The 19,313-nt window shown below is 42.6% G+C and overlaps 1 protein-coding gene across 1 annotated transcript; it reads left to right on the forward strand.

Moving 5' to 3' along the window:
- Positions 1-5,961: 5,961 nt before the first annotated feature.
- LOC147425663 (uncharacterized) lies at positions 5,962-15,537 on the forward strand. The gene is made up of 8 exons (XM_086500095.1): positions 5,962-6,096; positions 12,279-12,321; positions 12,601-12,660; positions 12,696-12,790; positions 13,507-13,677; positions 13,712-13,771; positions 13,806-13,893; positions 15,368-15,537. Exons 1-8 carry the CDS (start codon positions 5,962-5,964, stop codon positions 15,535-15,537), a joined length of 822 nt encoding a protein of 273 aa, XP_086356221.1.
- The last annotated feature ends 3,776 nt before the right edge of the window (positions 15,538-19,313 follow it).

Here is a 19,313-nt window from a genome sequence, read left to right on the forward strand (position 1 = left end):
CCTACTAGTGTAAGCCCAACATTCGCTGAATCAAGGAGGGTGGATTTGGACTAAGCTTGGATACTTTGTCTCCCTTCCAACGTGAAGTAATGGACAACAATGATGCGTAAGTGTCTTGGTGTTTTTTTTTTTTGTTAAGTTCTTGATAGCTTGTCTCTGGTGTTGTCATAAATCTAGCCATAAATCCCACATACTGTAAGAGGGCGACAGGGTGGAGAGGACTCCCCTGGCCTTAAGACTGTGATTGGGGTGGCTTTTCTTGTGATGTGTTGTGGTGAAATTTACGCAAGCTATGTTGAACAAGTACTAATCTCACTTTGATTTGTCATGACAGATTTGTAAGAAGGTATTAATGCAACAAGCGCCCCCTCCCCCTTTCTCTCTCTTTCTTAAATATATAGTTGTGTTTGCTTGATCATTGCCGATACGTTTCAAAGCAGCCCGAGCACTATCTCTCTCTCTCTCTCTCTCTCTCTCTCTCTCTCTCGTGTTTTAGTGTGTGAGAGTATTCCGTTGGTGTTAGGGTTAGTGTAAATTCCTTGCTTGTTTGTGGGTTGCTCTAACGATTCTCCTCTTTTGCGTCCTAGTTCGCTCTTAAACTAGGTGGTGCCCCTTGTGTAGTTGGGATTTGGCGGTGGATTTGTTGTTTTGGTTTGTGTTGTGTTGTGCCCCAGCCCCATTGAGCAGCACGGGAGCCTTGAAGGGTGTCTAGAGGCCACTCTTCTTGTTGCCCGCCCCGGACCGCCTCAACAGGTACAGCATGTTGTGAGAACCCTCAACAAGGAAGCAGATTATCTCGCCAATGAGAAACTTCAGATCATGGTGGGAGGTGTGAAGCTTTACGAACCAAAGTACCAAGGCCAAGAGGAATTGAAGGACATCATATTTTTCCTCCAAACTGGTGAGTGCCCTAAACACTTGGATAAAGTGCAAAGGCATAGGTTGGTAAAAAAGGCAACTCCTTACCAACTCATAGGAGATGATCTGTATCATAAAGGGAAAGATTTGGTGCTAATAAGGGTGCCCTCTGTTCAAGAAATAGAGAGAATCCTCTTTTCATGCCATGATGATGTCTGTGGGGGTCATTTTTCTCATGATATTACAAACAGGAAGATTTTGCAAGCAGGGTTTGTTTGGCCAAGTCTACACCGTGATGTCCAGCATTGGTGTAAGTCATGCAAAGGTTGTCAGATTGCTGGAATTCGACGACTCACTTACGAACCTCAAGTTCCAATAATTTCGTATGGTCCTTTTGAGAAGTGGGGTGTGGATGCAATAGGCCCCTTACCTCGCACATCTACCGGGAAGGTCTTCATCATTGTGGGAGTAGATTACATGACACGATGGGCGGAGGCAGCAAGTACAACACGAATTACAGCCGAGGAGGTATCAAAATTTATCTTTGATCACATATGCAGTAGATTGGGCACACCATTAGAGATTTTGTCATATCGTGGTCCAGGGTTTAGAGCAGAGCTCCTAGATAATATTTTGACAAAGTTAAAAGTCAAACATTTGCATTCTACACCTTACTACCCTCAGTGCAATGGGTTGGTTGAAAAGGTGAATGGAATGATATGTAAAATCATTTCTAAGCAGGTTGCACATCGACCAAACGAATGGGATCCTCATTTGACCGCATCTCTATGGGCATACAGAACATCTTCCAAGGTATCCACTCAATTCACTCCTTTTCATTTGGTATATGGACAGGAGGCACTCCTTCCTATTGAGGTGGAGATTGCAAGCCTACGCATTCTCTCACGGGGAGCAAAGAGGCCAAAAGAAGCTTTGCAGGAAAGAATTTTAGATCTTCAACGACTTGAGCTTGATAGAGAAGAGTCCATCGACTATTACATTGCCCAATCCACAAGCCAAAGGGACAAAATCAACAAGAAGCTCAAGGGGAAAGGATTGAAGGAAGGTATGTTGGTTCTTCGCTATGATAACCGACTTGATACTCGACTTGACAAAAAGTTTTTTCAAAGATGGGAGGGACCTTTCATGATAAAAACAAAGTTTGGGAATGGTAGTTACAGATTAGCAGATTTATCAAGAAAACTCCACAAGACATGAGTCAATGGATGGAGATGAAAGCCCTACTTTCAACGTATCAATCCGTTGATAGGAAGTCATCTACCTACATCATCTAAGCTCCAAATTGGCATGGCTCCCTTCGGCTTGGCAAATGCTCCACCTATTTTTAAAGCTTTGATGTGCAAAGAAGAACCAGCCTTGGAAGCTTAACATACCCAAGGCAACCCTCCCATCTCCGATTTATGGGATTGAGGTAATGAAAAGCAGGTCTAATGGAGTAAAAGAGTGTATATCACTCCTCCTTTTTTTTGAAAAATAAGAAAAAAAAGAAAAAAAAAGAAAGAAAGAAAAAGGAAAAAACTCTTTTGTTTCATCTAGGAGCATGAATGATCCTAGATGAAGGGGGAGGGCTAATATGAGTAGCGTTAAATGGTAACCTTGTATTTGCACTACATTTCTACTCAAATGTATATATTTTTTATGAAAGTTTTAACCTAGTGTTCATTCTCTCTTTCGGTAATAGCCTTTTTCCATACAAACACCTTACCCTTCTTAGATCTTTATGCATTTACATCATATTTCTCTCTTCATGCTAAATGTAAATAGTAAACTTAATTCTACTCTCCTAGTTTTTTTCTGCATATTCTTTTAACTAATTACCTTTACTAATTTAAATAGCTATCTACATCCCATAATTTGTAAATAAATAATTTATGGGCACTTATCTTACCCATCTTCTCTCAAGGGTAGGGTTAACCTTGTAGGCCTTCCCTTCCCCACCACTATGTGACCCAACTCTTGGATCATTTACTTGTGTTGGTCAACAAATCTTAAATATAATGTATATCCCCAATAAATCAAACTTTATTGGAGCCTACCTCATTTGTTTAAGGTGGATTCTCTTTTGAAAAAAGCATACTACACCTTGGATGCATTCTAAAGGGCCCCCTACAAGGAGACTTGGTTCAAAAGGTGTATTGGATGAATCTTGAACGCCTTAGCTCGTGGGTATACCTGAGGAACACTCCAAAATCATCTTAAACACTTTGAAAAGGTCAACTTTGCCTTTTACAGCACCCAATTCTGAGTTACAGGCTGAAAGTTATGGTGAAAACAAGGTGCTGTGGACACTGTTACTGCAGGTCAAAGTTACAATCAGGTAAACCACAAAGGTGAAAAGTTTTCTTGACTTCTCCAACATTCTAAAATACCAATGGGGAGTTAAAAACCACTTGCATGTGGAGGGGTCGGCTCAAGATGCTTCCAGAGACACAACAAACAGGATGGGGACACTCTGCAGGAGCCACTAGAGGGACATCATGGTGGGTCCCACATACATTATCAACCCTTATGGAGCCTCCATGACTTAAAAGGCTATTTTTAATGAAAACAATAAGTCCCTTATTTTCATAATTGAAGGAATGGTCAAAAGGGAACCTAACTATGGTTAATTACCTACCCTAGTCAAGTTTAACCTAACCCAAGGTCTTGTACAGCTATAAAAAGGCCCTTTGGAAAGCACAAAAATTACACACACCTACTCCATTTCTGCAAATAATCTCCTATAAGGTTAGGGAAGCCCTAATCTCTCTCTCCTCTTGTCTCCCTATCCATTTCCTAAGCTCGCTATCATAAGCGGCACCATAGAGAGAGCATCAATATGCTATTGCTACCATTCTCTTGCAAACATTTCTCTTACCATACTCATCCCTAAATAAGGATTGTAGATTCTATATGAGAGCAAGGATATAAAGTTCAATGATCTATCTCATGGTTTGATCAACAATTTGTTGCAATTGGGGTGTCGTCGTCACACTTTTGCTCTAAACGCATGTAAAATTGGTAAGCATATCTTGGCAGCTTCTCATATTTTGTGCTCATTGGGTTGCTTGTTTGTTGAGAAAGTTTTTTGTGCACCATGGTGTCTATTTGCTTGGCTTCTCTCCTTATGTTGTGTGTAAGTAAGTCTTGGGGCTGCATAGATGGAGAAGAGCTCTCTATGCATGCCGCCTTATGTGTGTAAGTAGTCTCTTCTTTTGGGAAAGGAAAGGAGTTGTCAAGTATTTGTGCATTATGGTGTTTTGAGTTTTGAGGTTTTGTGCTTGCTTTTCTTAGAAGTATATGAGCACTAATATGGTGAAGGTCAATCTTTGCATGTGAGTTTGTGCAGTGTTGAAAGGGATTGCTTAAGGAGTGTGTGTTGAATGGTTGAAGGGCATTTTGTGTTGAAGCACATAAGGAAGGTGTGAGTGTGTGTGTGTGTGTGTGTGTGTTGTATATGGTTTGTTTTGGTTTCCTTCTTTCTCCATAAAAGAGGGTGGTTCCCCTAAGAAATATGCGTGTGTAGGGTCTCATGGAGTGGTTGTCTGGTGGGAGCCTTGAGTAGAGCCCCATCTCAAAAAATCCGCTCTCATTGGTACTAATGGGTAGCTCATGGTTATGATTTGGTAGCTCCTGGTTATGATTTGGTACTGATTTTGGTAGTTTACAGTTGTCTTCTTGCATTGATGACCTGCTAGTTTTTGGTACTAACTGGTAGTACGATGGCTTTGGTACTGTCTGCTAGGTTCTGGTACTCATTAGAAGTATGATAGCTTTGGTACTGTGTGCTAGTTGTTGCTACTAATTGGTTGTATGATGGCTTTGGTATTGTCTACTAGTTTTTGGTACTAATTGGTGATGGCCTTGGTACTGTCTGCTAGTTTTTGGTAGTAACTGGTAGTATAATGGCCTTGGTACTATCTGCTACTGTTTGGTACTAATTGGTAGTATGATGGCCTTGGTACTGTTTGCTACATTTTGGTACTAATTGGTAGCATGATGCCTTTGGTACTGTCTGCTAGCTTTTGGGTTCTAATTTGGGACTGTTTGTATTGCTGTTGGTTGATAACAGGCTGAGTATGATGTGTTGGAGGCAACATGAAAGGAAGCACAAGGCCATGTCCTATTTGTGAAGCAGATGATTGCTAATGTTTAGTGCAGGAAGAGATTTATGTTATATCCTAGGCCCCAGGTTGTTGATTCGGGGGAGATGATCCATGTGTTTGGAATGTATGTTGCATGTGGTGAGCTCTTGGAGTCTGCACGAGTTGTAGGAACCTTTATGCTTGATTGCCGACATCAGTATCACCCCCTTTGCTTTAGTGCTTTTCTACTAAGCAGGGATCATTATGCCAAACCTGGTTGTAACATGGTGATCCCCGAGGTGGCAAAGTCTTGGGTCGGTGGGCATCGTGGTGTGAAGAGTAAGTATGTGGGTGTTCTGCAAATCATATGCTTACCTGCACTGAATGTGAGGTTTTTTGTGCTGTCTTTCTCTGTTTTTGCAGAGGAAGAGGATGCTGGAGTGGCAGCTGGGCTCGGTGGGAAAAATGGACAGGTAGTCAAGGATGGACCAAATGCCACAAAATCTGCTGCAAGTCATGCATGGGAGGAGGATGAGGATACTGCATAGATAAGGGATGTTCTCCGGGATCTAAAGCATGGTGGCGTGGAAGGGAAAGGGACTGAGAAGGGACAGCATTGTGATACGAAGCGGGATAGCAAAGAAAACAGTGACTGTGAGGACAAAGATGCTATAAGGAATAAGGACAATGTTGGAGGTAAAGTGCCTCACATAGTGGAACTGGATGGTGGAGGGGAAGAGGCCACTATGGGGGAGGAGGACAAGGAGGGGGTTGAGGGGGAGGCCAAGAGGGGGGTGGAAGCCAGGGATGACAAATGTGCAGAGGATGCCAAGAAAGGGGATGACGGGGAAGCTAGGAAGGGGGAAGAGGCAGAAAAGGAGGACAAGGAGAGGGTTGAGGGGGAGGCCAAGAGGGGGTGGAAGCCAGGGATGACAAATGTGTAGAGGATGCCAAGAAAGGGGATGACGGGGAGGCGAGGAAGGGGGAAGAGGCAGAAAAGGAAAAGGCAGGCAATGCGATGAAGGGGGACAGGCCCGAGGATGCCAAGAAGGAAGTGGCAGTGAAGGATGCAAAAGTGGATAGTACTGATGGGAGTGTGGATCCTGAAGCTGAAGATGCTGTGAAAAAGATGTCAGGTGATTCCATTGATTCGGTGACTCTGTCAGAGCTTTTTAGTTTGCAAAGAAAGAAGCGCAACCGCGCCCGTGACCAGTTTTCTCGTGCATGCAAGTTGTAGCCCTTCTCATATTTCTGATGTCCAAAAGGCATACACCAAATATCTTGTTTCATTAGTGATAATGGTTCCTTGTGGAAATTGTCTCTCACAAGCACTCAATGGCAACACTTCATCCTCATCTTTATCTCCAGCAAAGAAGTTGCAGCATCTATATTCCTTCGATGGACACCGAGGACACTAGCAATTTTGGATTGGTTTACTGAGACTACACTTGTACTATTGTTCAAGATCATCGTCAGAGAGGTTCTCTTAACAAAAATCTCACTTGCTGAGTGCGGGACCTTAATTTGAGCCAAAGTGTTGCGCACACCCGATAGAACGGTATCTTCGACATTGTTGAAATTTGTTTTTTGCAGCTCGGAAAATGTTTGGTGGTCCAATAGTTGCTGAAATATTTCCTTTTGCTCATTCCTTGACAGCCCGAGTGTTTGCTTGCGCCAACATCATGCCACCGCTGCACAAATGTTCTTCCTTGACCTAGATTGCAGTAATCCAAGTGCAAAATAAGGATGTCATTCTTTCCTTCTCTGTTCGCATTTCTTTGCAACCCAATAATCACGAAGAAAATCTTGATTAGTGACACATGTCTCAATGGAACTGACAATGGGATGGTTTTGTATCTGTTCATCCATGCGTGATTCCTCCTCATCCAGCTCGTCGAAAGGGAGTAGCTGTGAGTCACCTGAGCGGTAAACTCTTGTAGTATTGTCCATTGGCAAGGAGCACATGCACACACACACACACACACACACACACACAAAGAGAGAGAGAGAGAGAGAGAGAGAGAGAGAGAGAGAGAGAGAGAGAGAGAGAAAGAGAGAGAACGAGAGAGTAGCCCAAGTTTGCTGGCTATGGAGCACGGAAGGTGCACAAGAGCAACACAACCGTGTGGAGAGAGAGAGAGAGAGAGAGAGAGAGAGAGAGAGAGAGAGAGAGAGAGAGAGAGAGAGAGAGGTGGTGTCGTGAAAGCCAATAACCATAATGTGGGTCCAGCCCTTTCCCCCCACCTCCTCTCTTGGAGTGGCCCCTCCAAATAGTGAAACGTCTAAAAACAAAGAAATATATGTTCATTTTCTTTTTCCAATTAAAAGGTCCAATTTATACACAAATGAACCACCAAGCCCATGTTGTGTCAAGGACAGTCCTTTTTGTACCACCATTGCATGCTTTCAGCCACTTATATATAGGCATGATGTTATTTGTAAGATAGTTTCCCTTCCCATAAAATGAAAACAAACAAAGATTCCTTTCCACACCCATATGTGCATGTCTTGCAATCAAAGAGCTCCAAGTAATGGCGCTTTTCAATACGCATGTGAAGAAATTTTTGTGCTTTTTCAAGTGCACTATATTTCACAGACGGGGGGAATTTTTTAGCCGAGCAATTTCTAGCGAGCGCTTTTTGGAATTGGGCGAGCAGATTCCAAAAAGATTCCTATCATGGTCTCTCCCAATGCTCACTCACCCTTATGGAGGCTTCTTCTGATGCTCTCTTATGGAGCCTACTATCTTTGCCATATGGAGGCTCTCTCTCTCTCTCTCTCTCAGCAAGAGAGAGAGAGAGAGAGAGAGAGATTCATGGACAATGATATGCCAACTTTCAAAATGTTGTAAAGACAGTGACAATTAGGCTACTGAAAAGAAGAACATCCATTAATAGTAGAAAACAAAACATTCCATATTGCTTGCAATACATTTTAGCCACACTTTATATGGTGCACCACTACATTTCGTCCCATGTTACTACATAAGGCACCACTTTATACGGTGTAGCCGTAACATTACATAGGCTATTACTTGAAGTACATAAGGCATTACTTTATATGATGCATCCGCATTCATATTTTGGAAGGCTCGGTAGTTGTGGTAGTGTTTCCCTTTATTGGCAAGAGAGAGTTCACCACGCACCCTAGCTACTCCTTGAGTCTCCCCTCATCTCTTCCATGATAATTCCAACTTTCTTCCAATGGCTGATAGCAATCTGACTCCTCTTGTTCAAGTTTAGCAAATGCGATATAGATTTGTTGTTGCCTAGAGAGTTTTTGAAAACCATTATTTTCCATGCATGGCCCCTCCATCGGGAATGGCCTCCATTGCATCCCAAGCTGCCTTGATGTTGTTCTCAAGATTGTTAGCCATTGTGGGAGTAGTAGATTGACAAGTTCTTTGATAGCTCTTATGAGATTGCACAAAAAACCTAAAGCAAATACCAAATTTATAGCATTTGGCAGGATTAATTTAATATTCAATATATTATTATTGATGTGACACCTCAACTACAAGATACTCTTCGACACAATCAACTTAAAAATTGCACAATTGTGCACCATAATGTGTTAATTGAATGGAAATATCCAAAAATGGTAGTAGGGTCATCTTCCTAACATTGCTTGCCAAAACTTTTAAATGGAAAATGCTATGGATCTATGGCTTGATAGGTTCTACCCCGGTTTAGGGTGTTGAATATATTAGCATTAGCTAGAACAGGCTAATGTATAAACATGTTCTCATTTTGGCTAAGGCCTAATACACGCAAAAAATAAAATATATGTGTTTGCATGCAAGATATGGTTTGTGATTTGTCACCCGATCCATGAAGTCTGGGCATGTGCATGATGGCTCCTTGCAAATACCAACATTGTACAAACCGACATGACCATCTTCAGCATGGGACTCTACTTTGAAGACCTCACCTACCACTTTGCCTTCATCGCTAGCATAGTCTGATCTTAAAAGCAGCATCTTTGGAAATGGATGATCAATAATGTGCATGCACACCATCCCGCATTGTGGCATGTGCATTACCTTGAGGATTGGCTGTATCATCTAACCTAATAGGGGTGCTCCTCGGTGATGGAATGGATCTAAGGAGTGCAAGGGGAGGAAATAAGGGGAAGGGGAGGATGACAGTAGAGACATGTTTTGGTGGAGCTTGTGAGAGAGTACAGACTCTCACTCTCCTTATTGTCATTATAACCAATAATGGAATAAGTGGGTAGGCGCCCGCGGGCCACGAGGCTTGAAACCCAACAATCTCCCACTTGAAGGCCAACATGGCACAAGTGGCTAAAGAATGTAGGGGCCACTATGTACAAATGTACAAAACGTGAAGCGTGACCATATCTTCAACCCACACTCATCATCTCTATGAAATGTGTGAACCACTCTAAGGCTAAGCTCTTTGTTAGAGAATCTGCTGGGTTTTCATCCTTGTGAACTTTGACTAACTCAATGCGTTTGCTAGCCAAAATATCCCATACCATATGATACCTGACCTCTATGTGTTTCGACTTGGAGTATAACACGGGGTTCTTTGCTAACACAATCGCACTCTAATTGTTGCAATGTAGCACTGGAGTCTAGTGTATACCAAAATGTCCCACTAGACAAGATAACCACATAGCTTCCTTATTAGAACTAGAAACTGTCACATACTTTGCCTCAATGGTAGAAGACAAAGTGTAATTCTGGATGCATGATCTCCAAGAAACTACCGCTTCAAGAATTTCATGAAGTTCAAAAATCACAATTACTGAAATGTGTTTGTGTACACACTAGAAAACACAAGGAATACCTATAGGAGGCACATCAGTGGGGAGAGGCACCAACCTTTATTGAACACAATCAAACAACATAAACAACCCTAACCTAATTATTTGCAACTCCTAGAGGGTCAAGGGAATAGGATATTGTAGAGATGGAGAGGTAGACCTAAGGCTAAACCCCTATCCTCGTCTTCGTCGAGAAAAACAAAGTCATCATCCGTGCGACCATACGTGCCATCCGTGTAATCACGTAACTCTTCCTCATCATTAGAGGCTCAAATGTTCACTAAGAAGGTCACTAGACGTCTATAGTCATCTTGGTCAATAGGGTAAGCTTGTGCAATTGGAGAGACACTCGCTACTAAGTAGGGATCAGTCGTGGTCAAGAGACGTATTAGCCATTCTAATTCCTCAAAATTATTCTCACACGCTAGTATATCTACCAAATCCCATTCATAGGCAAGCACCGGGTAGACTATGTGAAACACTTCTGAAAAGTAAAGAGGGTACCTCTCACCCAGGGTAGGAGTGGATGACCCTAGCGTACTAGCCATATATATACACACAGATAGATTTTGGGTAGAGTGCAAATATTATAAGGGTCATGTCAAAAGGTCGTTCCTTGTGCATAATGTGTTATTATGAATTTGGAGGTTTCCAGATTTTTGTTTGGTGGCTCTTGCTCTTCTACTTTTTTATTTTTGTTTTCTTCAAGATAGGGCTATATATATACATTCCCTAAGATTGGGAGATTGAGAGGTCAGGGAGAAATGTTGAGAGGGGAGCAAGTGAATGATGGATGTCAGCAAACGCTCCCCCCTTCATATCATACCTTTTGGAACGATGTCGTCACCTTTTGAAACCAATTGTTCCAAGTTGTTATGGAGTGAAGACTTTGACCAATAGTTTTCGACCGCCCTAGGCGTTTCATCTAGCTGCAAGGGTGGTGAGGTACTCTCCTGTGATTTTATTTCCAACGTTGTTATAGGTGGTGAACTTACGATGGGAGGTGCAAATTCTTTCTTGTTTGTATGGATATGTACAATGGTAGATGGAGGTTGTGTTGAAGCTTGTGTTTTCGTATATGAACAACATGAAGAGCAAGAAGCTTCATTTGTTTTCTCTATGTTTGAGTTGAGCGAAACAAGCCTTTCTCGCTTGGGTACCCAAACTAGCTCCGGATCAGGTGTATAGTGTTTTGTGATCTTTCCCTTCCCATGATCTTCAATCGGCTTTATTGTACAGGATTTGACTCACATGGGTCAGGTGATAGGTAAGAACACAATTTACGTTTTGGTAATAACCAAATTTGAAAATTTCATTCATAGTAGCCTTGGGCTTCCAATAGTCATTTATGAATCCAACGCAACATCTTTTTACATTTTTGAACAGGGAAGTATCGGGAAATTCTTCATCAACTCTAGTAGGGGGTCTTTATTGGATATGTGAGATAAATGATCCTCCATGACATGTCTAGGTCTCACCACAACCGTAAAATCAAACTCAAGAAGAATTAGCAACCATCGTGTAATTCTTCCCGTGGAACAAGGTTTATTTACTAGATACAACAATGCTTGATGATCCACATAGAAAACAAACTTGCTAGCAACAAGAAGGTAGTAGTAAAATTTCTTCACCACGTAAATCATAGCTAAACCTTTCTTCTCTGTAGTAGTGTAGTTCCTCTCAGTGTCATTTAATTGATGACTTGCAAAGCTAACGTGGTAGTACAATTTATGTTCTCATGGTTGAGCTAGAACACATCCAATAGCAAAGTTTGATGTATCAATATGCACATGGAAAATTACATTCCAATCATGCACTCAAAAAAAATGGGAGCACTTGTGAAGGCCTTTTTTAATAACTCATAAGCATGGTCACAGTCCACGGTCCAGTGGAACTCAATAAGAAGCTTGTACAATGGGCGAGTTATCTTGGCAAAATTTAAAATAAACCATTGGTAATAACCAACATGGTTCATGAACCTTTGAACTCCTTTATAGTTTGCAGGTGGTGGTGACGACCGGTTTTTGAACCCACGGCCGCAAGAACCAACCTAAATCAGGGAGGGAGCATAATACAAGGATAAAATGATTTAAAACAACATTTTACATGCATCACTAGCCCTTCCATGCTTGCATACAGTGGGCCGCCTCTCAGCTGGCCACACTCCTCTATTATCACCAGAGGATGAGCTCTCTCTCTCTCTTTTTGCTTGGCTCCGCCAACCCACTATCTCTCTCCCTCTCCCTTGTTCCTTTGTCACCAAGCCCAGTGGGCGCATAAAACAAGTTTTCTCTCTCTCAAGGGCCACCATACAAAGGGGCAAGAGTCTCCCTCTCTCTCTTTCATTATTCACACACACTCACTCTCTCACATTCTTCTCTCTCTCTCTCTCTCTCTCCCCTCTCATCCACACTCTCTCATCTTCACCAAGCCTCCTCTCTCTCCCTCTTGTTTGTCAACCAATGCATGCTGCTTCCCTACTCTCTCATTCCCTCATCCACTCCCCCCTCTCTCTCCATCACCCACTCTCCCTGGTCCGCCAAACAGCCTCTCTCTCTCTCTCTCTCTCTCTCTCTCTCTCTCAGCTCTACCCCCTCACCTTCTCTCTCTCTTCCCTCATTCCATTTGACTCGATATCTCTCTCTCTCAGCTCTACCCCCTCACCTTCTCTCTCTCTTCCCTCATTCCCTTTGACTCGATATCTCTCTCTCTTCCTCTCGTTCAAGCCCATGTGGGTGCAACACAAAGCCATTTCCCTCAAACACACATACACATACACACACACACCCTCATCCCTTCCCTCAGTCTCACGCTCTCTCCCCCTGGCCCGCTATACTCTCTCTCCCTCACCCTCGACGTTGACTCCCTCTCTCTCTCTCTCTCTCTCTCTCTCTCTCTCTCTCTCTCTCTCTCTCTCTCTCTCTCTCTCGTTTCCATGTCGGGACAGCCACAAGGGTGCAGGAGTAACTCTCTCTCTCTCTCTCTCTCTCTCTCTCTCTCTCTCTCTCTCTCTCTCTCTCTCTCTCTCTCTCTCTCTCTCTCTCTCCCTCTCCCTCTCCATCCACCACACTCACACTCTCACTCTCTTACCCCCATACACTCTCCCCCACATGCCGCATGCAACCTAAAACTGGTGAATGCGCTACACTCACGCACTAACAAAGACCGCCATTTGCCGGCATCTCGTCCACGATGCATCTTCATAGTGACATCCGTAGGGTATTATTATTTTCCAGTTTCAAGCCAAGAATCTTGTATAAAAACTACTTGTATATTGCCACCTCTCTCTAGGTGATGGTCACCAAGGCCCACCTAGGATTTAAAATTCTCCTAAGACAAAGCAAGGGTCAACCATATGGGACCCAACTCCTTGCTTTGTCTCTCCTGATTAGGGCCCTAACCTTATCAGATTATCTTAAACTAATGTTGCCTGCACCTATGAAAGGGCACTGAGAGGTCACTATAAAAAAAGGGAGGCACTCGCAACACTTGCACCAAAAGAGAGGGGATTTTAGGGCAGCATTTTGGGAAGTTAGCACTATGAGAAGGAATCCATGTCCACACCCTGACTCCAAGGGTTGCCACACATATGCAAGAGTAGAATCTCTGTGCTTAAAAAATCACCTCTAGAGAACGCACTATAGGATCACTATCTCCCTCTATCTCTCTATCTCTCTCTTTCACCATAGTCGCCATCTCGCCGAAGCAAAGGTTTCAGTAAATATCACATTCAATCAAATTTCCCTCACATCCGGAGGGGTTTTCACCATCAAACCTCTCTCTCTCTCTCTCTCTCTCTCTCTCTCTCTCTCTCTCTAAACACACACACCCACTCACCCCTTCAACCTCTCGCACTCCCCATCTCTCATTCTCTCTCTCTCTCTCTCTCTCTCTCTCTCTCTCTCTCTCTCTCTCTCTCTCTCTCTCTCTCTCTCTCTCGTTCTCTGTAGTTAGCAACAACCCACATGGTGCAAGTCTAGCTCTCTCTCTCTCTCTCTCTCTCTCTCTCTCTCTCTCTCTCTCTCTCTCTCTCGTTCTCTGTAGTTAGCAACAACCCACATGGTGCAAGTCTAGCTCTCTCTCTCTCTCTCTCTCTCTCTCTCTCTCTCTCTCTCTCTCTCTCTCTCTCTCTCTCTCTCTCTCTCTCTCTCTCTCTCTCTTGGCACACACACATACCCCTACACACACACCTACATACGCAAACACACACACACGCCCCAACCCCTCAGTCCATACCCTCACACGCTCTCTCTCACCCTCACTCACACTCTTTGTGTAGCTGCAACACATAAGAGTTTTTTAAAAATTATAATAAAAGTCACTCTCTGTCGTTCTTACGCCACACCCTTACCGACATTACATACACACACACACACATGCATACACACTTATGAGCGCAAACAAACACATGCACATACATACATGAGCACGCACACTGCATGCATACATTCAAATCCTTATGTACACACGTGCACATACACACAATATACGCATGCCGTACGCACCTACAAAAGGTTAAAAAAAGTTAAGGAATTTGACATCGACACCAAACACATGAAAAAGGACGGCCAAGTGACGCAGAGGAAACACCAAATCAAGAAGTGACAACTAAGGCATGCCGCGCATATGCAAGAGTAGAATCTCTGTGCTTATAAAATCACCTCTAGAGAATGCACTATAGGCTCACTATCTCCCTCTATCTCTCTATCACCATAGTCGCCATCTCGCCGAAGCAAAGGTTTCTGTAAATATCAATCAAGTTTCCCTCACATCCAGAGGGGTTTTCACCATCAAACGTCTCTCTCTCTCTCTCTCTCTCTCTCTCTCTCTCAACACACACACATACCCCTACACACACACCTACATACACAAACACACACTCACACACACACACACCCCAACCCCTCAGTCCATACCCTCACATGCTCTCTCTCACCCTCACTCACACTTTCTGTGTAGATGCAGCACATAAGAGTTTTTAGAAAATTATAATAAAAGTCACTCTCTCTCCCTTACCGACATTACATACACACACACACGCATACACACTTACGAGCGCAAACAAACACATGCACATACATACACGAGCACGCACACTGCATGCATGCATTCAAATCCTCACGTACACACATGCACATACACAGAATACACGCATGCCGTACGCACCTACAAAAGGTTAAGCAAAGTGAAGGAATTTGACATCGACACCAAACACACAAAAAAGGACGGCCAACTCACGCAGACGAAACACCAAATCAAGAAGTGACAACTAAGGCATGCCGCGCATATGCAAGAGTAGAATCTCTGTGCTTATAAAATCACCTTTAGAGAATGCACTATAGGCTCACTATCTCCCTCTATCTCTCTATCACCATAGTCGCCATCTCGCCGAAGCAAAGGTTTCTGTAAATATTACATTGAATCAAGTTTCCCTCACATCCAGAGGGGTTTTCACCATCAAACATCTCTCTCTCTCTCTCTCTCTCTCTCTCTCTCTCTCTAAACAAACACACACATTCACTCTCACCCACTCACCCCTTCAACCTCTCGCTCTCCACATCTCTCATTCTCTCTCTCTCTCTCTCCCTCCCTCTCGTTCTCTGTAGTCAGCAACATCCCGCATGGTGCAAGTCTAGCTCTCTCTCTCTCTCTCTCTCTCTCTCTCTCTCTCTCTCTCTTAGCACACACACATACCCCTACACACACACCTACATACACACACACACACACCCCAACCCCTCAGTCCATACCCTCACATGCTCTCTCTCACCCTCACTCACACTTTCTGTGTAGATACAGCACATAAGAGTTTTTAAAAAATTATAATAAAAGTCACTCTCTCTCCCTTACCGACATTATATACACACACACACACACACACGCATACACTTACGAGCGCAAACAAACACATGCACATACATACACGAGCACGCACACTGCATGCATACATTCAAATCCTCACGTACACACGTGCACATACACACAATACACGCATGCCGTACGCACCTACAAAAGGTTAAGCAAAGTGAAGGAATTTGACATCGACACCAAACACACAAAAAAGGACGGCCAACTCACGCAGACGAAACACCAAATCAAGAAGTGACAACAAAGGCATTCCGCACGCGGCCTAAAACTGGCAAATGCTCTACACTGACGCACTAACAAAGCCCGCCATTCGCAGGCACCTCGTCCACGATGCATCTTCGCAGTCACATCCGTAGGGTATTATTATTTCCCAGTTTCAAGCCAAGAATCTTGTATAAAAACCACTTGTATATTGCCACCTCTCTCTAGGTGATGGTCACCAAGGCCCACCTAGGATTTAAAATTCTTCTAAGACAAAGAAAGGGTCAACCATTTGGGACCCAACTCCTTGCTTTGTCTCTCTTGATTAGGGATCTAACCTTATCAAATTATCCTAAACTAATGCAGCCTGCACCTATGAAAGGGCATTGAGAGGTCACTATCAAAAAAGGGAGGCGCTCGCAACACTTGCACCAAAAGAGAGGGGATTTTAGGGCAGCATTTTGGGAAGTTAGCCCTATGAGAAGGAATCCATGTCCACACCCTGACTCGAAGGGTTTCCACAAATATGCAACAGTAGAATCTCTGTGCCTATTAATACCTCTAGAGAATTTACTATAGGCTCACTATCTCCCTCTATCTCTCTATCTCTCTCTCTCACCATAGTCGTCATCTCGCCGAACCAAACGTTTTTGTAAATACCACATTGAATCAAGTTTCCCTCACATGCTGAGGGGTTTTTACTACATCAAACGTCTCTCTCTCTCTCTCTCTCTCTCTCTCTCTCTAAACACACACACACATACACTCTCACCCACTCACCCCTTCAACCTCTCGCTCTCCCCATCTCTCATTCTCTCTCTCTCTCCCTCCCTCTCGTTCTCTGTAGTTAGCAACAACCCGCATGGTGCAAGCCTAGCTCCCTCTCTCTCTCTTAGCACACACACCTACATACACAAACGCACACACACACACACACACCCCAACCCCTTAGTCCATACCCTCACACGCTCTCTCTCACCCTCACTCACACTCTCTGTGTAGTTGCAGCACGTAAGAGTTTTTAAAAGATTATACTAAAAGTCACTCTCTCTCGTTCTTACGCCACACCCTTACCGACATTACATACACACACACACACGCATACACACTTACGAGCGCAAACAAACACATGCACATACATACACGAGCACGCACATTGCATGCATACATTCAAATCCTCACGTACACACGTGCACATACACACAATATACGTTGTCGTGCTGTGACACGTACATAGTGGGAACGCATGCTACAAGATCTATCTTGTAACTTTTTAGATACATAATTATCTTTCCTATAATGTATATATGCATATTTAAGTATAATAATAGGCCTTCCATTGCATCCTATTATTTTTCTCAAGGGTAACCTATCCTTACTTTACCATCAGAAAATACTATGGGAAAAGCATCAATAGCTCCACCTCTTTACCTTGGGGCAAAAAGCATTGATTCTTTATTTCTACTATTTCATTATCATCTCAAACCCTAGCTAGATCCTATATCTAAGGTAAACTCCAATATATATATATTCTATGTATTTTTTATACTTTTCTTATATTTCTTTTTAAATAGCTACTAGGAGGTAATCAAATCCTAGTGGGACACTAGGTGGCATGATTTCAAAGATACACTTATTTTAATGCATTATTGCAAGCATGATTATAAAAATTTGTGAAGGAGCAATGTCATGCTTTCATATGGCATGAGGTGTCCTTTGAATTTAAATGAAAGTCTAAGCTAAGGGGACCACGGGAAGACTTTTGCTGCCAGAAATGGACCCTATTTTGATGAATTTTTCACACAAGGTTCCAATCTGAATTGGAAAATGATTTTAAAATAAAAATCGTAGCTAATGAGCTGAAGTTTTTGCCCATATTTTTACTTTTTTATTTGGAGCCACGGTTAAGGAGATATGATCAAAATACTGGACCCCAGTCTGCCCACATCATGCAAGGACAGCTCATTTCCAACTTTTCTAATTCCTATTCACACTGGCTCCTCTCTTCTTGTGTAAACCCTTGGGGGTTCCCTTCACCTATAAAAGGGGACCTCTTCTTCCTTGCAAAGAAACTCAAGCATTCAAGACATTGAGGAGAGGAATTCTTGAGAGAGTGAGTAGTAATGCCTAATTGTACTGAGTAGCGTTAAATGGTAACCTTGCATTTGAACTACATTTCTACTCAAATGTATATATTTTTTATCAAAGTTTTAACCTAGTGTTCATTCTCTCTTTCCGTAATAGCTTTTTTCCATACAAACACCTTACCCTTCTTAGATCTTTATGCATTTACATCATATTTCTCTCTTCATGCTAAATGTAAATAGTAAACTTAATTCTACTCTCCTAGTTTTTTTACTGCATATTCTTTTAACTAATTACCTTTACTAATTTAAATAGCTATTTACATCCCATAATTTGTAAATAAATAATTTATGGGCACTTATCTTACCCATCTTCTCTCAAGGGTAGGGTTAACCTTGTAGGCCTTCCCTTCCCCACCACTATGTGACCCAACTCTTGGATCATTTACTTGTGTTGGTCAACAAATCTTAAATATAATGTATATCCCCAATAAATCAAACTTTATTGGAGCCTACCTCATTTGTTTAAGGTGGATTCTCTTTTGAAATAAGCATGCTACACCTTGGATGCATGTTAAAGGGCCCCCTACAAGGAGACTTGGTTCAAAAGGTGTTTTGGATGCATCTTGAACGACTTAGTTCATAGGTATACTTGAGGAACACTCCAAAATCAGCTTAAACACTTTGAGAAGGTCAAATTTTCCTTTTATAGCACCCAATTCTGAGTTACAGGCTGAAAGTTATGGTGAAAACAAGGTGCTGCGGACGCTGTTACTGACGGTCAAAGTTACAATCAGGTAAACCACAAAGGTGAAAAGTTTTCTTGACTTCTCCAACATTCTAAAATACCAATGGGGAGTTAAAACCACTTGCATGTGGAGGGGTCGGCTCAAGATGCTTTCAGAGACACAACAAACAGGATGGGGACACTCTGCAGGAGCCACTGGAGGGACATCATGGTGGGGCCCACATACATCATCAACCCTTATGGAGCCTCCACGACTTAAAAGGCTATTTTTAATGAAAAAAATAAGTCCCTTATTTACATAATTGAAGGAATGATCAAAAGGGAACCTAACTATGGTTAATTATCTACCCTAGTCAAGTTTAACCTAACTCAAGGTCTTGTACAGCTATAAAAAGGCCCTTTGGCAAGCACAAAAATACACACACCTACTCCATTGCTGAAAATAAGCTCCTCTAAGGTTAGGGAAGCCCTAATCTCTCTCTCCTCTTGTCTCCCTATCCATTTCCTAAGCTCGCTATCATAAGCGGCACCATAGAGAGAGCATCAATATGCTATTGCTACCATTCTCTTGCAAACATTTCTCTTACCATACTCATCCCTAAATAAGGATTGTAGATTCTATATGAGAGCAAGGATATCAAGTTCAATAATCTATCTCATGGCTTGATCAACAAATTTTTG

The sequence above is a fragment of the Adiantum capillus-veneris genome, chromosome 25, assembly GCF_014529385.1.
Source record: "Adiantum capillus-veneris isolate H3 chromosome 25, ASM1452938v2, whole genome shotgun sequence".
Taxonomy (NCBI): Eukaryota; Viridiplantae; Streptophyta; class Polypodiopsida; order Polypodiales; family Pteridaceae; genus Adiantum; species Adiantum capillus-veneris.

Bases quoted from the DNA above. Each gene is read 5' to 3' on its own strand.
- LOC147425663 (XM_086500095.1), top strand. From the start codon at position 5,962: ATGAAGGGGGACAGGCCCGAGGATGCCAAGAAGGAAGTGGCAGTGAAG. The intron at 12,791-13,506 runs ATCCACCACACT...TCACCATCAAAC, and splicing joins CTCTCTCCCTCTCCCTCTCC to CTCTCTCTCTCTCTCTCTCT. The intron at 13,772-13,805 runs GTAGTTAGCAAC...GTGCAAGTCTAG, and splicing joins CTCTCTCTCTCTCGTTCTCT to CTCTCTCTCTCTCTCTCTCT.